Source organism: Alligator mississippiensis, chromosome 3 (assembly GCF_030867095.1).
Source record: "Alligator mississippiensis isolate rAllMis1 chromosome 3, rAllMis1, whole genome shotgun sequence".
Taxonomy (NCBI): Eukaryota; Metazoa; Chordata; order Crocodylia; family Alligatoridae; genus Alligator; species Alligator mississippiensis.
In genome coordinates, this window is record NC_081826.1 from 63040648 (window position 1) to 63060108 (window position 19461).

The window sequence follows — 19461 nt, forward strand, 5'->3', positions numbered from 1 at the left end:
GTGTATATGCTTGTTCAGAGTAGACAGTAATCTCCCAGACTTGCTGAGTCATTGTATAGATTCCCTTCTCCATGTTTACTGTTTCTGATTTCCTAAAACACATATGTTGTATTCTATGTCCTGGTCCTGTAGTTCACTGTTGTGTTCTCTGAGAGCCCCAAATATGTCAATGGGACTATACACCAGCACGGCCATCTAACCAACGCTATGAATTTCAGCAACAAGGGCTATATTTGTAAAATCCCCAAGGCGGAGTTCTTGCCTTATCCACTTTGGAAGGTACCTAATTGTTAAAATGATCAATTATGTTATTAATAAGGCACATGTAGTCACTCCAGCAAACTAAGTGGGAGTACTATGATTGGTAAACAGAGGTTGTCTCTAATTTGCTACACAGGCTTGAAAGAGTGTGAAATATTTATCTGTAAAACAATAGTATAGACCAGTGGTGCTCAACCTATGGCCCACAGGCCAGATCCAGCCTCCAAAGCAACTGGATCCAGCCCACAGCATGGCAGGGGGAAGGGTAAAAATCAGCACTGCCCCAGAACAGGAGCTCAGCCCTGTGCCCATAGCGATAAAGGCCAGGCTGCAGGGGGTGCTGGGGGGCAGTTGCATGGAGCAGAGAAAGAAATTGACACTGCCAGAGCCCTGCAGAGCTGCCTATTGCCTACTGAATGACCATTTTTAGATTTTAATTATTCTTAACGAGCAACCAAAACCTCTCCCTCCCCCTATTCCACAAATAGAAAACGAAGCTATTACACAAGTACATAAAAGCTAAATCTCATTGCAGTGGTTATTAATACATGGAGCTAAGACAAAGACTACAAGGAGTGTGTGTAAGAATGTGAGTGTCCTAAAGCCAAGACTAGATAATTTTCCTCTTTCCTGAAAGTTGATTAGTCCATTTGTAAGTGCATGCATCACTGGTGAGTGAGAAGTGGCGAGTGTATGCATCACTATTAGACCGGGGTGGCCAATGTGCAGCACGGATGCCACAAGTGGGATGGACACATGGAAGACTAGAGTGGAGACAGGCAGTTCAATGGCAGATAGGGCAGGGAGCAGAAAGCAGAACAGCAGATTGAGCAGAGGAACTGTATTGGAGTGGCACTCAAAGACAGTGCTGGGCTTATCTGTGACAAATCTGCCAAAAAGTCAGCCCCTCACTGTATAAGACAACACTGTTACTATTACTGATAGAATAAATACCAAATATGAATTGTGGTTTCTTGAGTGAAATGGGAAATTTTCAGATTTGTAATGTAATATGTTACATTACAAAGCAGTGCAATCAATGCATATGCTTAAAATTACTTATCTGTTTCACTGCCTCTCCTTCTTACAAAAGGACAAATACTGTGACACTACCTCCCATCCTTCAATGTGAGACTGCCATTCTTCCAAAACCTCTAATTTTTCCATTTGTCTCTTGGCTTCATTTATGTTGGAACAGACAGCTTTCATGGCTTGGAGGGCTTCCATTAATGCTGCATAATCACTGTGTTTCCTTGGAGTCCGCTTCAGTAACTCCTGTTTAGACATAAAAATAAATCAGTCTTTGATCTCTAAATGTACATAACAGGCGGTTCAAATTGACTGGGATACTAAAACTAAATAGTAGACATCAGACTCCTCTTTTATTAGGTGGAAAAGTATTACAGCCTCAAGCACTGCATATTCGTAAGGCAAAAAAAGTCAGCGAAACAAACGGGTAACAATAGGAATAAATGCTATTTACAACAACAAAAAACTTTTTACTTTATCTAAAAATGTTTATTATAATTGTCAAAATTAAACACTTAAAATTCTTGTAATTGAAAGAAAATAAAGCAAGTTGTTTTCACTGAATCTTCACCATTATTTCACTTTCTTCACCTGGCCATTTAATGCTACCTTGCATAGAAATGATTTCAGTGTAATCCTTGTATAAAACAGTAATCTGTTTCTTCTGTTCTGTCTATGGATCTTTCATGCAGCAGAAGAAAATATTTTAAAATAAGACAATTTGGCTACAGAAATGATTAGGGTAACTCGAGACTAGTCGTGGTAATACATTACTTAATTAACTGTGTCTTAGGATGTATCCTTTCAATTTTCTAGCAATGAATTTTCCCTCTCTGAGTTAAAAATGCCTCAGAAACTAAATTCACCAAAAAAAAAAAATACTGGTTCAATAATCAAATTTCACCTAACAAATGTTACTTCCCTTTTAACAAGGGATATCTTGGTTACTTTTTAAAAATACTGAGGAAAAGATATCAAACATAAAATTATTATGCATAAACTATTTGTTTTAAGTGCACCATAGCTTACTGATAAATTATCCATTATTTCCAAATGCCAACTTCAATAATTCAGAAGATGCAAATTTCAAATATTTTATAAGCATATCTAACAAGTAATAACTTTTTTATTATCTGTTAAGTAAAACTGTAGAAAGCTACACGTGAATATAAACGCACACATATGAATATACATTTCTACGTATACATCATTTTATACTTATCCCAAAGTGTCTTCTGTCTACCTTTTACATTTTTGTGCATTTGTCTTATAGTTTTTAATAATGACTTCCATGAAGGCATTGCATGTGCATAATTCCATTCCTACTTAGTATTTAAGAAGTGCTCAAATCCAACTCAGAACAATCTCATTAAACTCATTTAAATGAATGGCCTCCTCTCAGGAGTGATAAAAATGAATATATTAATACAACAGGGGAAACTGGAGAGGAAGGAGCTAATCCTTTCCAGACAAAAAAATTCCTCATTCTTGTTAGCGCTGAAGTCAGGCAAAGACTTTCCATTAACTTTAATAAGAGCATGCCTTAATCCAGCATCTATGGAAGAAATCACTTTAGGGAAAAATTCTAACAACAGTACTGAAATATGCTTAGCCACAAATTTATGTGCAAAGGATGAAGGCCTGGGTAACAAACATATAAGTACCTTTAAAAGAAGGGGATACTTGCATATTCTCTGTATTGGTGTTACTAGATATCCTTCCAGTGGAACATCTGTATTCTTTCTTCCTCCAAGCAGCATACAGTTCTAGAGCGCAAGTGAATCGATTTGATTATAAAATCCTGACAAATAACATCTTCCCAAACCGTAAGTTCTACATGAGTCCTTACAGAAAGTTCATTACATTATATTTTTGCAGTTTTCTTTGAAGAATTGCTTTTCTAAAACAGGGGCAATTATCATCAAAGAAAAGTGTCTATAGGGTAAATAACAGCATATGCACAGAACAGTAAGCTAACATACACAATACTAAGATCAAGACAAATTTGCAAAATTGTCACAAAAGTTCATTTGACAAGACACATAATGTATTTATCTTTAACATAAAAACTGAAACTACTAGAAGAGAATGTATTATTTTACTTGCATACAATGAAAATATAATTCAGGGCAACTGTTGAGCTTTGTTTCCAAAGGACATGCTAAAGAAACCAAGAAGCACGAAAGCTGGCTTACTCACTTTGGTTATAACTCCATACTTTGAGAAGAAACATTCTTCTATTATACTTATGCAGCAATGACATTTTCATGCTACACAAATAATTACTTCCTCCCAAACATGAGCTATAGAATAAGTGAGTTAAGCCAAGTATACCTACAGAAACAGAGAACAATATGGAATGCCTGGTGAAAGCATATGTAAAAACAACAATCTGGAGAGAGGTACAAATACCTAGAGTACTAAAACATTCACATGGCATTAAGGCAAACTTTGAAATTAATGGCATAAACACATATGAAATTAAGCAAACTAATAACAGAAATTACCTATAAAGACAGAAGTAGGAATATGGAAAATAGAGAACATACTAGTATGAATTCAAGCTGTAGAAACTAAGCACATCAGACTAGTACAATCAGAAGTATGCTAATGTAATATTTTTACTAGTGCCTACACTTACAAAAGCAAATTGGTGGGGTCTCTTTTGACCTCTCAAACACAAAAGGATCTCTCCACATTCCAGAAGTATGCTAGACAATAAAAACAGTGCAGCCTATATGATTAGACTAGGTTACTGAAACAAAAAACTGTGAATCCAATCAAGTATTCTGTGGTGTGGAGGAGAAGGCAGGTAAAGAGACTGGGTAGACTCTCAGTTACTTAAAGATGATCAAGCAATAGCAATCACCAGGATTGTTCTCCACCTAGCCAGAAGGCTTTTGAATGTCATCCTACTACCATGATGTTTATTACAGTTGGCCTGGACTGATGCAATGAACATAGAAATACATCATAAATCCATTTGGAAGCTGCATCAAGTTCAGAATGTAACAACCCATTTGCTAGGTGTAGTATCTCACTACAAATATATTTTACTTTTAAAGCACTCAGATCTACCCTGCCTATCTACTGGTTTCCAGACAGCACTCAAAATATTGGTTTTGTCCTACAAAATTGTAATTGTCTTATGACATGACTCCCTGAAGACTGCCTTTCCCCTTGTATGACAATGTATCTGTACCCTCCAGGAATTCCTGGAAGCTGGAATATCTTCCAATTATGGGCACTAAGTTACAAGGTAGCAAGATGAAGCTTTCTTAATTTATAAACAGATAGCAAGGTGTTCTTTAGGAGGTATCCAGGATTTTTTAACTTATTTCCTCACTGCTAGCCTACCATATGCAAGTTAGGAGGCATTTAGGCCATACTGTAGAGTCCATCTCTTCTGGGCAAATGCTAGGGAAGTTCCAATTTATACTGAGAGAAGCGTGTCCTTTGACCACTAAGAATTGACAATTTGGGTTATATTCCCTAAAAAGTTCTGAAATAGTCTAAGATTTCAATATGTTCAGGAACTTAAATTGGATTCATTTAATTAATGGAACAGTTGCACTTGGGTCCAAGCCAAGATACAGCTTAGGGTAGGGGCGGACAATTATTTTAGCTGGAGGGCCACTTAATGAGTTTTGGTGCACAGTCGAGGGCCACAAGGGTAGCCTCACCTGTTGACAGGTGCCCTGCCCTCTGCAGAAGTACTGACACATCCTAGTCAAAATCCCCAGGCTCGACTGCAGCCATCACCCACTGTTTCTGAGGAAGGTGAAAAGAAAAAACTATGACACCTGTAATAACAGGAGGGGACAAAAATCCTTTCCTGTCTCCATGTGGCAACCAGCAAAGCCCATAAGCATGGGAAAAAAACAAACACCCTCTGTTTTGCTCTGCAAACAGAGGACAGCAACATAACTCCATTCATCATTTTAGCCCAAACTGTAGCCCATTGGCTGGATCCACCTCTCCAACTGATTGCATCTGGCCCACAGGGGATGCCTGTCAATTGATGGTAACTGGCCCATGGCTGCTTCCACAGTGCTCTGCATGGGGCCAAGCCCCACCCATAGCAGCCAGTGCTGTGCTCTTGCCCACTCCTGCCAGCCACAGCCTTGGTCAGCGTACACACCTTCTGGCGGGACTGCTCCCAGTACAGATGCAGCTGCCTGTGGGGGTGCTCAGCTCCCTTCACCTCCAGCAGTGACTCCTCTTCTTGCTCCTGTTGCACCACTCTGGAAGGGGAGGAAGCTGCATCCAGGCAGCTCCTGTCCCAGTGTGCAGGGCTGCAGCTCCAGCTCCAGCTCCCAGCTGCCTTCCAACACACTCAGCCCACCCAGCATAAGGAGCAGCACCTTGTGGGTAGCTGAGTGGATGGAAGGCAGCCAGGAGCTGGAGCCCCATACGCTGGGTCAGGAGCCACCTGGCTAAAGCTTCCTCCCTACCCAGAGCAGTACAGCAAGGGCAGGAGCAGGAGGAGGAGAAACTGCTGGAGGCCAGAGGAGCTGGGCAGCACCTGGGCACCTACAGCTGCACTGGGAGTAGTCCCACTGGTAAGCTGTGCATGCTGACTGGGGCCAGCCCAGAAGGCACAGGCAAGAGTGCAGCACAGGCTATTCCAGGTGGCCAAGTGTGAGCAGGTGGGCTTGGCCCCATGCTGAGTGCCATGGGGGCAGCTGCAGACCGCACCACTCGGGTGAGCTCTGCTGAACATCACCCTCCTCCTCCCCTCACCCCCAGGCAGCACCCAAGACCTAGCACCCAGGAAGCCCCCACCCGTACATACATACCCCACACTCCTTCCATAGGGCAGGGGCATGCAGGGAGCAGATTGCAGCTCTGCCCCAGGCCCTGGCCCTGAATGTCTCTGTCCCTGCCCTGTGCTATCCCTGCCCCACAATCCTGGGGTCTCCATGGAGTCCAGCCAGGAGCCGTGTAGGCAGGCAGACAGAGTGTTGTGTCCATGGCTGGGGCCAAGGCTGGGGCTGGGGCCTGGGGCAGAGCCACAATCTACTCCCTGCACACCCCTACCCATGGTACTCATGCCCATCACAGGAGCATACAGGTAGCAGATCATGGCTTTGCCCTGGGCCCAGGCCCCAGCCCTGTGCTGTCACCATCCCACAACCCCACCCTGTGATCCTGGCCTCACCCACCCACTCCTGAACACTGCTCCCCGCTCAACCACAGCTCCATCCCACATAGGGAGTTTTGGTCAGTTGTTGCTGGGGAGAGAGGGGAGAGGGAAGGGGAGGAGGTGGGGAGGGTGCTGACCCAGCCCACAACAGCTCATTAAAATTCCCTACATGGTCCACAGGCCCAAATAATTGCCCACCCTTGCTGTATCCAGACAGCCAGAACTCTCCTTTCTGCATCCCCTTGACAAACCTATTCCAGTTGCTTTAAACCTTCTTTCACAACTAGGCTGATTGTGGAATTCTGTTCATTCTCCGCTTGCTGAGCACGGCCCTATCCAATATCCACCTGCTCTAGACCACAGAGCTCTTCGCATTATCTCCCAGCAGTCCATATGTGGGGAGGCTCCTGGGCTTCCAGCTGTTGCTCTTACCAGACATAGCTATTCCTAGATTATCCCTGGCCAATTTTTATCCAACCTCTCCTTTGAAACCTCCAGTGATGGAGATTCCACAACTTCCCTAGGTAGTCTATTCCACTCTTGCTGTTCTAACAGTTATAAAGATTTTCCTGATGTCAAATCTAAATCTATTTTGATTCACATTCAAGCCTTTTGCATGCATCCTGCTCTCTGCAGCACTGGAAATATATAGCAAACTGCTATAACAGAAACGATTAATAGTTATACGTGATAAGGTAGCCCATAGGTAGCAGCAATGAAAACCTACATCATGCTAAAAAAATAAAATTCATACACATTTGTTAAACATCTGTTTTATCACCATTCTATTGCTCTGTTTACTAGCCTCCTTAACATAAACTATTTTTGGCTCCTAAATGTTTTAGTCATAGTTCCCATATCTAACAATTTGCTAGGAATTTAAATGTCTAATACAGCATGATGTACATCCAAATATTACTTAGTTAGGATCTCATATAATGCCAGTAGGGGAAATACAGGAAACAGTTCATATTAAATTCCCTTTTTAACTTATCATGTCAACTATTAAGAAACTCAATGTTGCCAAGGCAACTGGTCCTGTTATGGCAAAGGACTCTCATGAGGGCTCTTATACTTAACATTTTGAAACATCTGCTTAACTGTCCTGTAAAATGAAAGACTTCTATTGTGTAGCAGTCCTTTGTACTTAGAGAGATAGTTACGTGTGTTAGTCTGAAAGCAAGGCACAAGGTAGAGGTGGGTGACACTGATATAACTAACCTGGTCAGAAATTAATGAGTTAGTCTCTAGGGTGCCACCTGGCCCTGCCTTCTTTGTACCTACTTAGCATACGTAAATGCCCCAAATCAGTTTCTTGCTAATATATAACCTACAACAAGGTTTCCTTCTGGCACTGAAACACCAACAATAGGATATGGAACCACGTAATCATAGGGTCAGAAGGGCCTCAAGGGCCACTAGGCACAACCGCCAAAGAATAAGCTAGCCAGGACTGATCAGTAGATAAAGATCCTGGCAGTGGACACAGGTCTTGGATAAGGAACCTTGGCACTGGAAGGCCAGGAACACTTCCTCTGATCTAGCTCCTCTGCCAAATTTGGCCTTAACCATAGGTCAGCCCTCTAAATTGCCTCCATGTCACTCCTCTGATTTCCTTCCATGTCATTCTTCTGATTTCCTTCCCTTTCCCACTTCACACCATACATCCCATTCTTTCCTGTTCTGTAGCCATACATGGCTGGCCTCATTATGCTTTACTTCCAAACCAGGGGAATATAAGGTATATCATCCAGTGCTGTTCTGTAAATTGGTCAAAAGATGGCACTGACAGTCCCTTCCTCTGCAAATATTACCCATAAAGTGCATCTGAGCTATATCCACACAGAGTGGCATGTACAGGATGTAAACAAACAGTTCTGACACACCATTGCTCTCAACTGATTAGTTATTAGATATTAAGATATTGAACTAGATAAGGAATGCAAGGTTTATTTACCAAAAGAAAAGTCCTCACTGTTCTTATTTTGTTAAGTTCAAGAAGAAGTTTTTGTGCCTTCTCATGGTTACTACAGTATTCATCATAGATACGAAACCTGTCTTTCTGTAAAGACAAAGAAATACATCATTCTTACATTAGTTGTCTTCAAAAAAAGGTGCTGATTATACACTTTGGGAGGGAAGAAAAATAATAGAATCTGCATTTTGGAAGATCAACAATTTCATTCCTCTCTTTACATGCAATTATTGTATGAAAACCCATACTTGAAGTAATCTTTAATTCTGCTCTTAATTAGAATTGTAAAAATAATTTATATGACAACATGACGAGAGTTTGCTAATATACTTCAGAGACCAGATTACTACAAATAAAACAGGGTAGGAGATTGCACAAACAGCTGTCTATTTTCAGACAGCGTTATTCGTCTGGCATGTGCAAGCATTTGTTTGCAAATGCAATCCACATCTGTACAGAGTATTACCTTTTAATATTTTCCCCCCACAATATGCAAACAAAAACTATAATTAAATTATAACCAGAAGAGAGAGAAGTGATTTTTTTTTTATATCTGTAACTATGTGTAAAGAATTTGGAATTGGTCCTGAAATTGCAGAGCTTTGAACAATGATGGTGTGCACTCCAACAGGAAACACAATGCTTGAATTGTACAGTTGGTGTTCAAAGTCCAGAAATATATGTTCTAATATACCGAGGCATGTTGCCTTTGTGACAAGTTATAAAAAATTTAAAAGCAGAGGACACAGAGGTATTTACCAAAGCCTTACTATGTAACATTTGCTAAAATTTCTACATTTTCTATTTCACAGAAGGTCCTTTCCTTTTTCATGTCCTTATGACAACATATGAAACAGAATTCGCAATTTTACTATTCAAACAAAAACATTCTCTGTGTTTAAATTAAACAAAATCATTTCCGAACAAGTAGTGTGTGAATATGCATCACAGTTCAAACCAATATCAGAGGCTGAAGGCCAATTTGCTAAAAACAAAAAAAAAATCCATTTTACATGCTGAGGCTTTCTCACTGTATTTCTTTTTCTTCTTTTATTGGCAAAGAGAATAAACTTCAAGTGACCTTAAAGTACCCTAAGTTATGCAATCCAGTCAGATTTTGTCCTCCTGACTATCTGCATGCACACCACTATGGCAGTAATTAATGAAGACAGTCAGAAGAGAGAAAATCTTAATTGTAAAGTAGGCATAAAGGATAGCATACATAATAAAGAAAGCAGGTTCCCACTTCATGATGCGCAGTAGGTTCAGGCTGCAAACAGTCTTCCACCAGAGACAGGAAATCCTTGTGAACTGCAAGAATATCTTCAATATTTGAAAACAACATCTGCAAGAAAATAAGACATAAATAAGTAAAATCATAAAATATAGAAATGAAAAATGTGCACAATTAAAAACTAACCTTAACTGTCTCCTCTGTGACATTTTTATCAACTTTGGATGCAGCACATTGGATCATTCGGTGAAGGAATGCCTACACAAAATGAGAAAATAGTATACTGATTTAATGTAGGTTTACTCAGGGATAACAGTGCAACTTTAAGCAAATACATTTTACCGTTTTAATTAGTTTTCTGATGTTTTAAATACAGAAATAATAACTTATAAGAGCATTATTCAGAACTGAACCAAACACTACTTTTAATGGTCATATCTAAGGCAGGGGTCGGCAATGTTTTTGGATGCAGTGCCAAAAAACACCCACAACCTTGTTGACAATGTTGGCATGCCAGAGGTAGATGGCGGGGGAGCTGTGAGGGGCCCGATCCTCTTCATGACTGTACATCCTGGATCCATCCACCCAAAGGTGCACATACACCCACTGCCAACAACAAGCTCCACAGACCCCAGTGCAGCTAAAAAAAACATAAAATTCACTGAGAGGGGCCACTAAATCATGAACAAATCACTGATGTAGAAGAGCAGAATCAACTAGAAAGAAAAATTAGCTGAACAAGATGTTTAAGTTTGCTATATATTAGCCTGGTACAAATTTTCATAGCTATCTCTTCATCCTTTCCAAAACAATACCTAGTCCCTGGAGTTTACATGAAAACCAAATTTGTAGCATCACTACTTATATTTGGTCTGGAAAAACATTGGGGGAAATAAAAAGCTTGCAATGAGATTTACTTCAAACTCAATAAATTACATTTAAAGTAACATGTTTATCATTAAATTTCTACAAATTCATTCCTTTATCAAGAGTAAAGTAAATTCTGAATTTTTTAACAAACTGAAAGATGAAAGGTTTACAGCACCAGTTGTTCACATTGACATAACTTTTAGTCATTAAAATTGGCACAACCACTGCACAAATGTCATGTTTTTCATGTCCACTTAGCTTCAAGTCACTGTGCATTGTATACTGTATATGAACTCATCTAAATTCTAGTGCAGTACAAATTCCATAAAAGAGGCCATAAATAACCCCCGTTAAGAGAAGGATAGCATTCACAGGATTCCTTTTTTTCCATTGTGCCTTACACATTTTAATTCTTAAGAGGATTTCCTCTCTTTCCACTAAGAATAATTTGTTACTAGAGACATTTTTATTATTAGATGAAGAAAAAAGCAAATGTAGGTTTCCAAGATACATACAGAACTGAAGATTGATATTGACTATTTGTTTAAATGTTTAACAACAGTTTTTGTGTTCATATTAAAGAAAAGTTCCTGCCCTGCTGATCTGTGATTTCTTTTTCCCTGTTTACTGATTTTAACTCTACCAATTCAATTTGTAAAAGCATAACTAGAATTCAGTGTATTTATTTTAAATTCTTCCTTATTATAATACATCGGGGACTAACATGCCACCCTTACTTTGTGAATCAACCATCCAGTGCACCAGCATTCCAACATGCAAACAAAATTGTGCCTAACTTCTGCTATGTGCTCATTAATTCCTTCTTGCCAAATTGGATTTTCCCAAAACTTCTAAAATAGAATTAAATATGCTTTAGGAATCTAGCACTATGAGATAATAAAGTCAGTAATGGGAGAACCACCATTAAAATGTGTATAATAAACCATAATATTTTTTCAGCTAAGGAGCACTATTTGCCACTATCCCCAACTATGTGAAACTTCTCTGCTCACCATTTTTCCTATAGACAAAACAGGGAGTTTTTACTGTTTTTAGCCAATTATGTTTTCCCAAGAAATTGTTATTTTCTGCAACCCTGAGGAAAGGTGAATCCCACTGTGTGCTGACTGCAAAACCAAGATGATTTGCAAATCCAAGTTTTAATTATAATAATTTAGATCTTTAATTCAGAGTTTGCACTAGGGAGCATAGAAAGAGAAGGCAAGAATCTATGTACATAGGAAATAGAGACTTACTCTCACCACAGCAGCATTGTCTTGTTCTCCATAATCCCTATATTGGTGTCATAAACTGGACTGCAAGGCAGCCCAACAGACTACTCCACGCAAGAAGAGGAAAGGGAAATGGGAAAAAGGAAGAATAGACATACAAGTCCTCTAACCAAACCATAATAACCTCAAGGTTGCAATGAGCAATAAACCCAACAGGTAGATAGGATGTCTAAAAAAAAACCATAAGAGAACCTTGAGAGAATTTGTATGTTGTGACTGCAATAGGAAGTGAGGATGGGAAAGTGAGAAACACTGCCAGATGCAGAGCAATACAAATTTGCTTCCTAACAGGGCCCCACCACTGTACTCCACACAAATGTAACAAAGGGAAAAAAAGAAAGTTTCCAAGTGTTAGGGAAAAAAAAGCAAAGCAAAGCAGGGGGAAGGGTAAGTACACAGAATGGTAAAGCAGCAGAGATGGCTGCATCAGACCCACCTCTTTTCCAAATACCATCCCCAATCAGAACTTGATTTCCAGCACTGTGCAGGATGGTCATTCTGGGTAAGCAGACTCCAGAAGTTTTGTCAGGTTTTTGGTTAAGAGTAGCAACAAAACATGAAACAAGTTGATCTTCTGCTCTGTATAATGGTAACTACTGCAGATGATATTATTCTTTTCAGAAGGCTTTAACACCACTTATATGAAACAGTTCAATACAGTTAAAGTAATACTGGGTACATATTTCACGTCATGCTATTGTGCAGTTTTTTAACAGGCATGAATTCACTTACACGCATAAAAGGGTAAAGTCAGTGAATGTTTTCAAGCAGCCTTATAGGGCCTGAGGGGAAAAGAGTGAAGAACATGTCAGAGATGGTCTTGTTTTAGGGCTGAGAGACAGCCACCTATAACAAAGACTTCAAAATATTGTAAATCTTACATCAGAGGCAGCCAAGAACACAGTTCTCTAAAATCAGTACATACAGAAGCAACAGACTACACAGAAACACCTTTTTAAAAAAATTATAGATATTTTTAAATACAAAAATCAGAAAAACGTATACATCAACTTTAGATATAAAACCAAATTATGTCACTGGCAGTAAGCAATTAAAAAAAATAAGAGGATGGAAGAGAGAGGGACAGAACAAAAGAGAAATGTACAATTAACAACAATCTAGCTACCAAAATATTTGAAGTATTCCTTCCAAATTTCACCAAACTTTTCAAAGCTGGTAAACCTGCTAAACATGACTCTTCATACGTGCTACCTGTGCCATTTCATTGTACCAGATTGCAAACTTTGGAGATAACCTATTTTTCCAATGCAGCAAATAAACATGCATGTTACTAAAAAGGCCTGCTGTAAAAGTGCCATTTGGGAAGGATTCAGTTTGAATTCCTTGGGGATATACCCAAGAACAGATATATTTTCCAAAGGTATTAGTGCTGTGTTCAAACCACATTAACTCCAGTTAAAATTTCTTTTAAAAAATAATTGATAATAGGGCATCACCAAAGCATGTGACTAAGCGTTGCTTGTAATGAACCTCCAACATGTATCTATTGGAAGCATATTTAATGTTCAGCCCACTGCAGAAGAATAAATCTGTTGTTGTACAAGATGAAGTCTAAGATCAATTGTTGATGTTTGAATATTATGAACTACTGATTTCCACTGGCATTCTGTCATTTGGATACGCAAGTCTCCGTTCCATTACAGTCTTAAATAGTTTGTATAAGGTCTGTTATGTGGCATTATATATTTACAGAGTGGTTGCACAGGATGGGGAAAAGCAAAAAGGGCAAATTATACATATATATTTATATATACACATCTATATAAAGAGAGAGAGATGGATATAGATAAATCTATCTATCTATCTATCTATCTATCTATCTATCTAGATAGATAGATAGATAGATAGATAGATAGATAGATAGATAGATAGATAGATAGATGTGGAGAATTTCCTGTATCTAAAGCCTAAGGTCCAAACTAACGTTCTAATAGTCCACGCAACCACATATGTTGCCACTCAACTTTTTCTGGAAGGTCAAATTCACATAACTCAGAAAAGGACTTAATATGACTTCCTACTAGAACTGTTAGAACTGCACAATACTCTTTGTCCACCTACTTTCTCCACATGAGTTTGCGGTACCCATACTCCAAAAAAAAAAAAAAAATTCTCGATATAGAGACCATAAAAAATAACACAGGATGAAAGTTTAGCATGTTTGCCAATTTTTTCCAAACTTCTTGAGCTGCAAAAATGGTAGGGATTCAAAGACTGATAAGTAGAGCTTATGATGGTCAATAATGGAAGGGGAAATATTAATGCCTGTTCAATTTCCACCCATAAAATAGAGTGATCAGTTATATAGGTCATCCAGTACACAGCCTGAGAGTAACTGAGAAGGTATAGTGATGTTGTTGAAAATTTGGAAAATTAAAGTTACCATTTCAATTGATAGTGCATATTTTTTGATGAACACTGATCCCTTTTATCCTCTTCCCACAGAAACCTGGTGAACATTTGGTTGACTTTGTGGCAGGGCACTGTTGGTGCCTGCCACTTTAAGGGCCGAGCCAAGCAGCCAGCAGGTGCTTAATTGCATTTTAGATCCATGGCTGCCTATATAAACAGGGCAGTTTGCTACTGGCAGGCAGGTAGTAACACTGCCTGGCTGCTTGTAACATTCTGGAGGTAAGGGCAGGAGCTGTAGGGGATGTTTGGAAGCTCCTGGTCCTGGGCATGACCTAATACTGCACCCTGCCGGGAGTGGGTGGCCTGGTGGGGCTCTCAGTCGTGTGGGGGCCCCCAGGAAATGCCAGGCCAGTTATCACCCTGGTAAAAGGCAGGCAGGGGCGCCTTAACCCCAGCCCTCACCTTCAGGTGGGTCATTTACCATCAGAGCAGGGTAGGCTAGGTAAGCTTCTGGAGGCACCTGAGCCTGCTGGGGGTGTGACCCCGCAGGGCCAGGCACATTTCCAGGAGCACCTGAGCCAGGAATGGGGGACCCCGATCCCTAAGTGCAGGCAGGAGACGAAAACCCACCCTGAGGCACTCAACTGGTCAATACTGAGGCCAGGACCGGAAAGGTCAAAAGGGCCAGGGGCCCACCACAATGGACGCCCATGATAAGCAAAGAAGCTTGGGGTCCCAACTGGCCAGGGCTTATGGAAGCCAAAGGTCCCCGTGATTGGGGGCCACAGGTAATGGGTGAAGGGGACAGTTGAGCCAACTGCCTGTGATGCCATCTGCAAGGCTTGGGCCATGGTGTAGGGGTGCAAAGGAGCTGCGGATAGACCCCCAATATTGGGGTGTAAAATACGCAGCCTCCCACCTTAACTGACAACCTTAATTAATTAACAACAAGGTGTGGTGGGCGGCGTGCCCAGAGGCAAGTGGGAAACTAGTTCTGTGGCTAGCCAGGGACACCTACTTTGCCACAGACTTTAACAAAATAAGATTGCAAGATTACAATGGGTACGTTACATAATAGATAACTTAGGTGAGGTAATACATAATTATTAAATTTTTTTTTTCAGGTTGTGCAACCCCTGAGCAATGGAGGGGCCCAGTGCTTCCCTCTGTGATGGTGGTGGCCCCCAGGGCTGCCCAGTTGAGGTTCTAGCAAGTAGGTGCTGCCCCAGGCCACAGGCAGCACCCAGCCTGACCCAATGGTGCATGGGGTGCTGGAAGTCTGGGCACGCTCAGGGAAGCTCGAACTTGGTGGGCTTCCAGCACCCAATGCACCGTCCCTGCCGCCTTCCTACTGCATGGGACTAGTCTGGCTTGCCTCTAGGGCACTGGAGGGAAGTGGCAGGAGAGTGGCTGGGTATGCTGGCAGCTGAAGAAGGTGGCAGGGATGGTGCCAAGCCCAAGCTTCCCCAAAGAGAAATACGCATGTGTGACAAAATTAAAATGCAATATGCCACTGCAGGTATAAACAGTGATGCCATTAAAGAGGTGCAAAAGAGCAATTAGGATGCTTTAAAGGACAATTTCATCATGTGTACAAGCGTCCTGTTATATCACCCTAAGTCCTAATAGTTGTAGCCAATGATTTCTGCTAAATCAAATAGAAGGGGGCATAATGGGTAACACTGTCAAGTCCCCTTCTGCAAGGGGAATGGATCAGATAACATATTACTGTCACAACCCTTGAACTGGGATTTGTATATAACAACTGTATCTACCTTATAAATCTTTACCAAATCCCATCTTTGGTTATACACAAAAAGGTGCTTCCATGAAACACAATCAAAGGCCTTCATTTCAACAAATATACTAAAAAAGCCACAGGGACTTTGGAATTTTGTACTGCTCCTACTGTTTCAATGACCTTATATAAATTAACTGACCATGCTTTTTTGTGAATTAACTTAGAGAGGATCTTTTCCCATCTGTGTGATAAAGTTTCAGCTAAGATTTTAGTGTCTACATTAATTAAAGTGATCTATAGTTAGAACAATTGTTAGACTCTTGGCCTGGTTTAGGAATGACAGCTCCGCACAGAGTGGTTGGTAACACAGCAATAACTTTGAGGAGGAACCCCCCATAGAATCCATAGACATGAAAGGGAAATTCCACAGTGTGCCCAAACACAACGCTTCCTCAGATAAGTAAAAGCACAAATAAATCCAGGGAAATCTATGCTACATGGAGTAAAACATAAAAGAATGTCCATAGTGTAACTAACCACGTCATCACCCAGCAATGGATGCTAAATGCATGAAATGACTTTAAAGACAAAAAAAAAAAAAGAAAAAGGGCGTACATTATGCAGCGATCTGCCAGCATAACCACATGACAGCAGCAGTCTTTAAAGAAGTCCCAATAGATATTGAGATCCCACACACAACAGCCATGGGCAACTGCTAAAAAGAACAACCCAACCACAGTCTTCAACAATCTCCTTGGGAAAGTATGAACAGATTTCAAAACAGATACAGTATTGTTATAAGTGTAGTTCCAGTCACTTACAGGAAGATGCCAGCCCCTCAACAGACAAGTAAAAGATACAGTGGACAGTTTCCATTAAATCTCAAAGGAAAATGTTCAACTGCTGTAAATTGTAGGAGGTCCTAGGTAGTGTATACACGACTGCGTTTGCCTGCTAAGCAATCACAGCCCTAAGCTGGGTTATAAAGGATCAAACCAGGATCTTCAGAATATAAAACAGTTCTGGAACATCATCAGGATCTAGAACTGGTGTGGACAAAATACAGTCCATGAGCTGTATCTGGCCCACAGGCAGGCAACACAAGCAGCAGCATTACACAGCAGGCCCTGGACAAGCCACACTTGGGCCTCTGCCACTGCTAGTGGCCAGCACAGGCAACAGCTCCAGCTCTGGTTTATTGCATGGTGCCAGGGAGGCAGGAGGGGCTGCTGCTTCCCAGAAGCTCCCAGGGCCCAAACACAGCTCATCCTGGCCCTGCACATAAGGGATGGAGCCTGGCTGCAAGCCTCCACACTGTCCCATCCTGCCCCACCACAGGGTGCTGGGAGCTGTGGGGGGTGCACAGCTCTGGGCTCTGGACAGGGTGAACCAGGGACAGGGCTAGAGCCAGGAGCGCATGTGTGCGTGCATGTAAACAAGCATGTGCATACCATATGCATGCACATGTGTTCACGTGTGCATGCATGTGACCCACAACAGCTCACCAAAACTCATTAAGTGGCCTTCCAGCCCAAATAACTGCTCACACCCGACCTAGATGCTGAGCTCTGGAAGAGACAATTACTGGGCTACTGTAACAGTGTTGCCAGTTGCTACAATTTAATTATAAAAGTCTTGAAGTATTTGATGATCTACTTAAAGCCAGAGGTAATGGACCAATTACCCAGATAGGCTTTAGGAGACTCTCAGCTGTAAGAATACTGGATGTTATCACATACCACATGTTCCCAAAGAGCACATGCACCTCATTTTTAAGAAGACAAAATGAAAGAAAAAAAATATTCTTCCAGAGTTATGACCACATAGAGCAGAAACAGAGCTTCATCTGCAGCTCACTCACCCTCTCCCTCCTCAGGCAAAAGCTACAGTTTTAACCCTTTCATAGATGAACTGTCATCAGCTCTTGGCTACTCAGCCAAAAACTGAAGCTGTAGCTGAAGATTGGACTCCAAGAGCAGATTTAGGATGTTGAAAAGAGCTAAACAACTACAGGGCTATGAAGTAGGAGAAGAGAGACCAAGAATAGCTAACTGACAGCAAAATTCCTGAAGAAAGGATAGCTTGATTAGTGGAATACCAAGACCATTAAAAACCCCAGAGGGTCATTAACAACAGTGTAGTGAAAAGAATTTAGCAGGAAACAAGTAGATTATAATGAGCCATGAAGTCAGCTGGGTCCCTTAGAGCTGCCTGAATAGAAATGCCATTGCTTCTGCCTGGCAACTGGTTTAAAACTTTAGGTGGACAAGGAATCAAATGGGGCATATGACTGCACCCCGCTCCAGAGATCTGCCCATGTGGGACTCTACCCCTCCCTCTATACAATTGCCGGTGTGAAGAGAAATATAAAAAAAGCACCCATCTTACAGAATCCCTAGGCTTCTAGTCACCTTCCCTGCCTCAGACACCCACCTCAATTTTGGAAGGCTATTTTCTGGGGGGAAAAGACATGAAGTATGCAAGTCAATATCATAAGTTGCAAGCCCTCTTATGGCTGAAAACCCATAATGCAAATTAAAGGAACAGAATACATTTCATGAGTTTTAGAGCATCTTTTTTTTCCTTTTGAAAGAGAAGGAAAGGGTGAAGTATTTAATTCATAATTTTTATTGCATGAGGTGGCACTACTGTTTTAGTGACAGTTTTCTACACTTTGACATTTCAAAGGTGCCTGTGGGTCAGCTGCCATTTTGTGAGAAAAAGCTGATGTAACTTATTGCACAAAAGATGCACTCTAGGAATTCTCATGAAGACCTCATTTTTGACACATCAAAAATTAAAGGATGTTCATTGTTTTTTGTGGTTTCTCTGTGCATATGTAAAAAAAGGGTTGTACAAATAATATAAGTAATTCCAAAGGCTTTTTATAATTACCTACAAACAACACAATAGATTATTATTATGAACGATGCAAATAAATTTGGAAATAAAGTAATTCCTGCAGAGGATTCCAAAGGCATGAAAGGTTCACATCTTCTTGCTTCAGATGATAATTAAACCCAGAGATTATACTGGAATACCAATAAAACACATAAAAAATTATTAAAGAAAAAATAATCTTATTTCTTCTATGAACCTGGATGCAAATCTTAATATTCAGAAACAGGAAAAAGTGACCAAAAATCATTATAATTCTTCTTTGCACTCCAAAACATTGTTGCAACTCTAACATTCACAATGTCATAAGATCCAAAACTACAAGACAAATATATTTTCTGATAGAGTAATATACTACATACAAGATGTATTACGTTGCAGCTCGAGTTCAGCTGATATCCTAATTCTACAGCATAACAACTTGTTAAATAAGCCTGGAAAGGTGTCCTTTGAGTTAAACCAAATCATATTTTCTGCATTATTGGTCAAACACAGAGTACTCAAAAATGCAATGATAAACTGGGGAGTTTATGGGGGGGAGTGTATATTGTAGGTTATTATATACCATGTTTCTTATTATATTGTTCATCTTGAGTGCAGAAAAACAAAGAACTATTTATTTTGCACTCTTTTTACATTCCC

The 19461-nt window shown here is 40.5% G+C and overlaps 1 protein-coding gene across 3 annotated transcripts in view; it reads right to left on the minus strand.

Annotated features, from left to right (window-relative positions):
- Positions 1 to 19461, minus strand: part of PREX2 (phosphatidylinositol-3,4,5-trisphosphate dependent Rac exchange factor 2) — a 326102-nt gene that overhangs the window by 220076 nt on the left and 86565 nt on the right. For all 3 annotated transcript variants that reach the window (XM_019498648.2, XM_006260933.4, XM_059724003.1), the window contains exons 2-6: positions 9832 to 9903; positions 9634 to 9756; positions 8394 to 8498; positions 2955 to 3056; positions 1375 to 1536 (exon numbers count right to left, since the gene is read on the minus strand). In XM_019498648.2, the coding sequence (XP_019354193.2) occupies positions 1375 to 1536; positions 2955 to 3056; positions 8394 to 8498; positions 9634 to 9756; positions 9832 to 9903 (564 nt within the window). The remainder of the gene's footprint in view (positions 1 to 1374; positions 1537 to 2954; positions 3057 to 8393; positions 8499 to 9633; positions 9757 to 9831; positions 9904 to 19461) is intronic.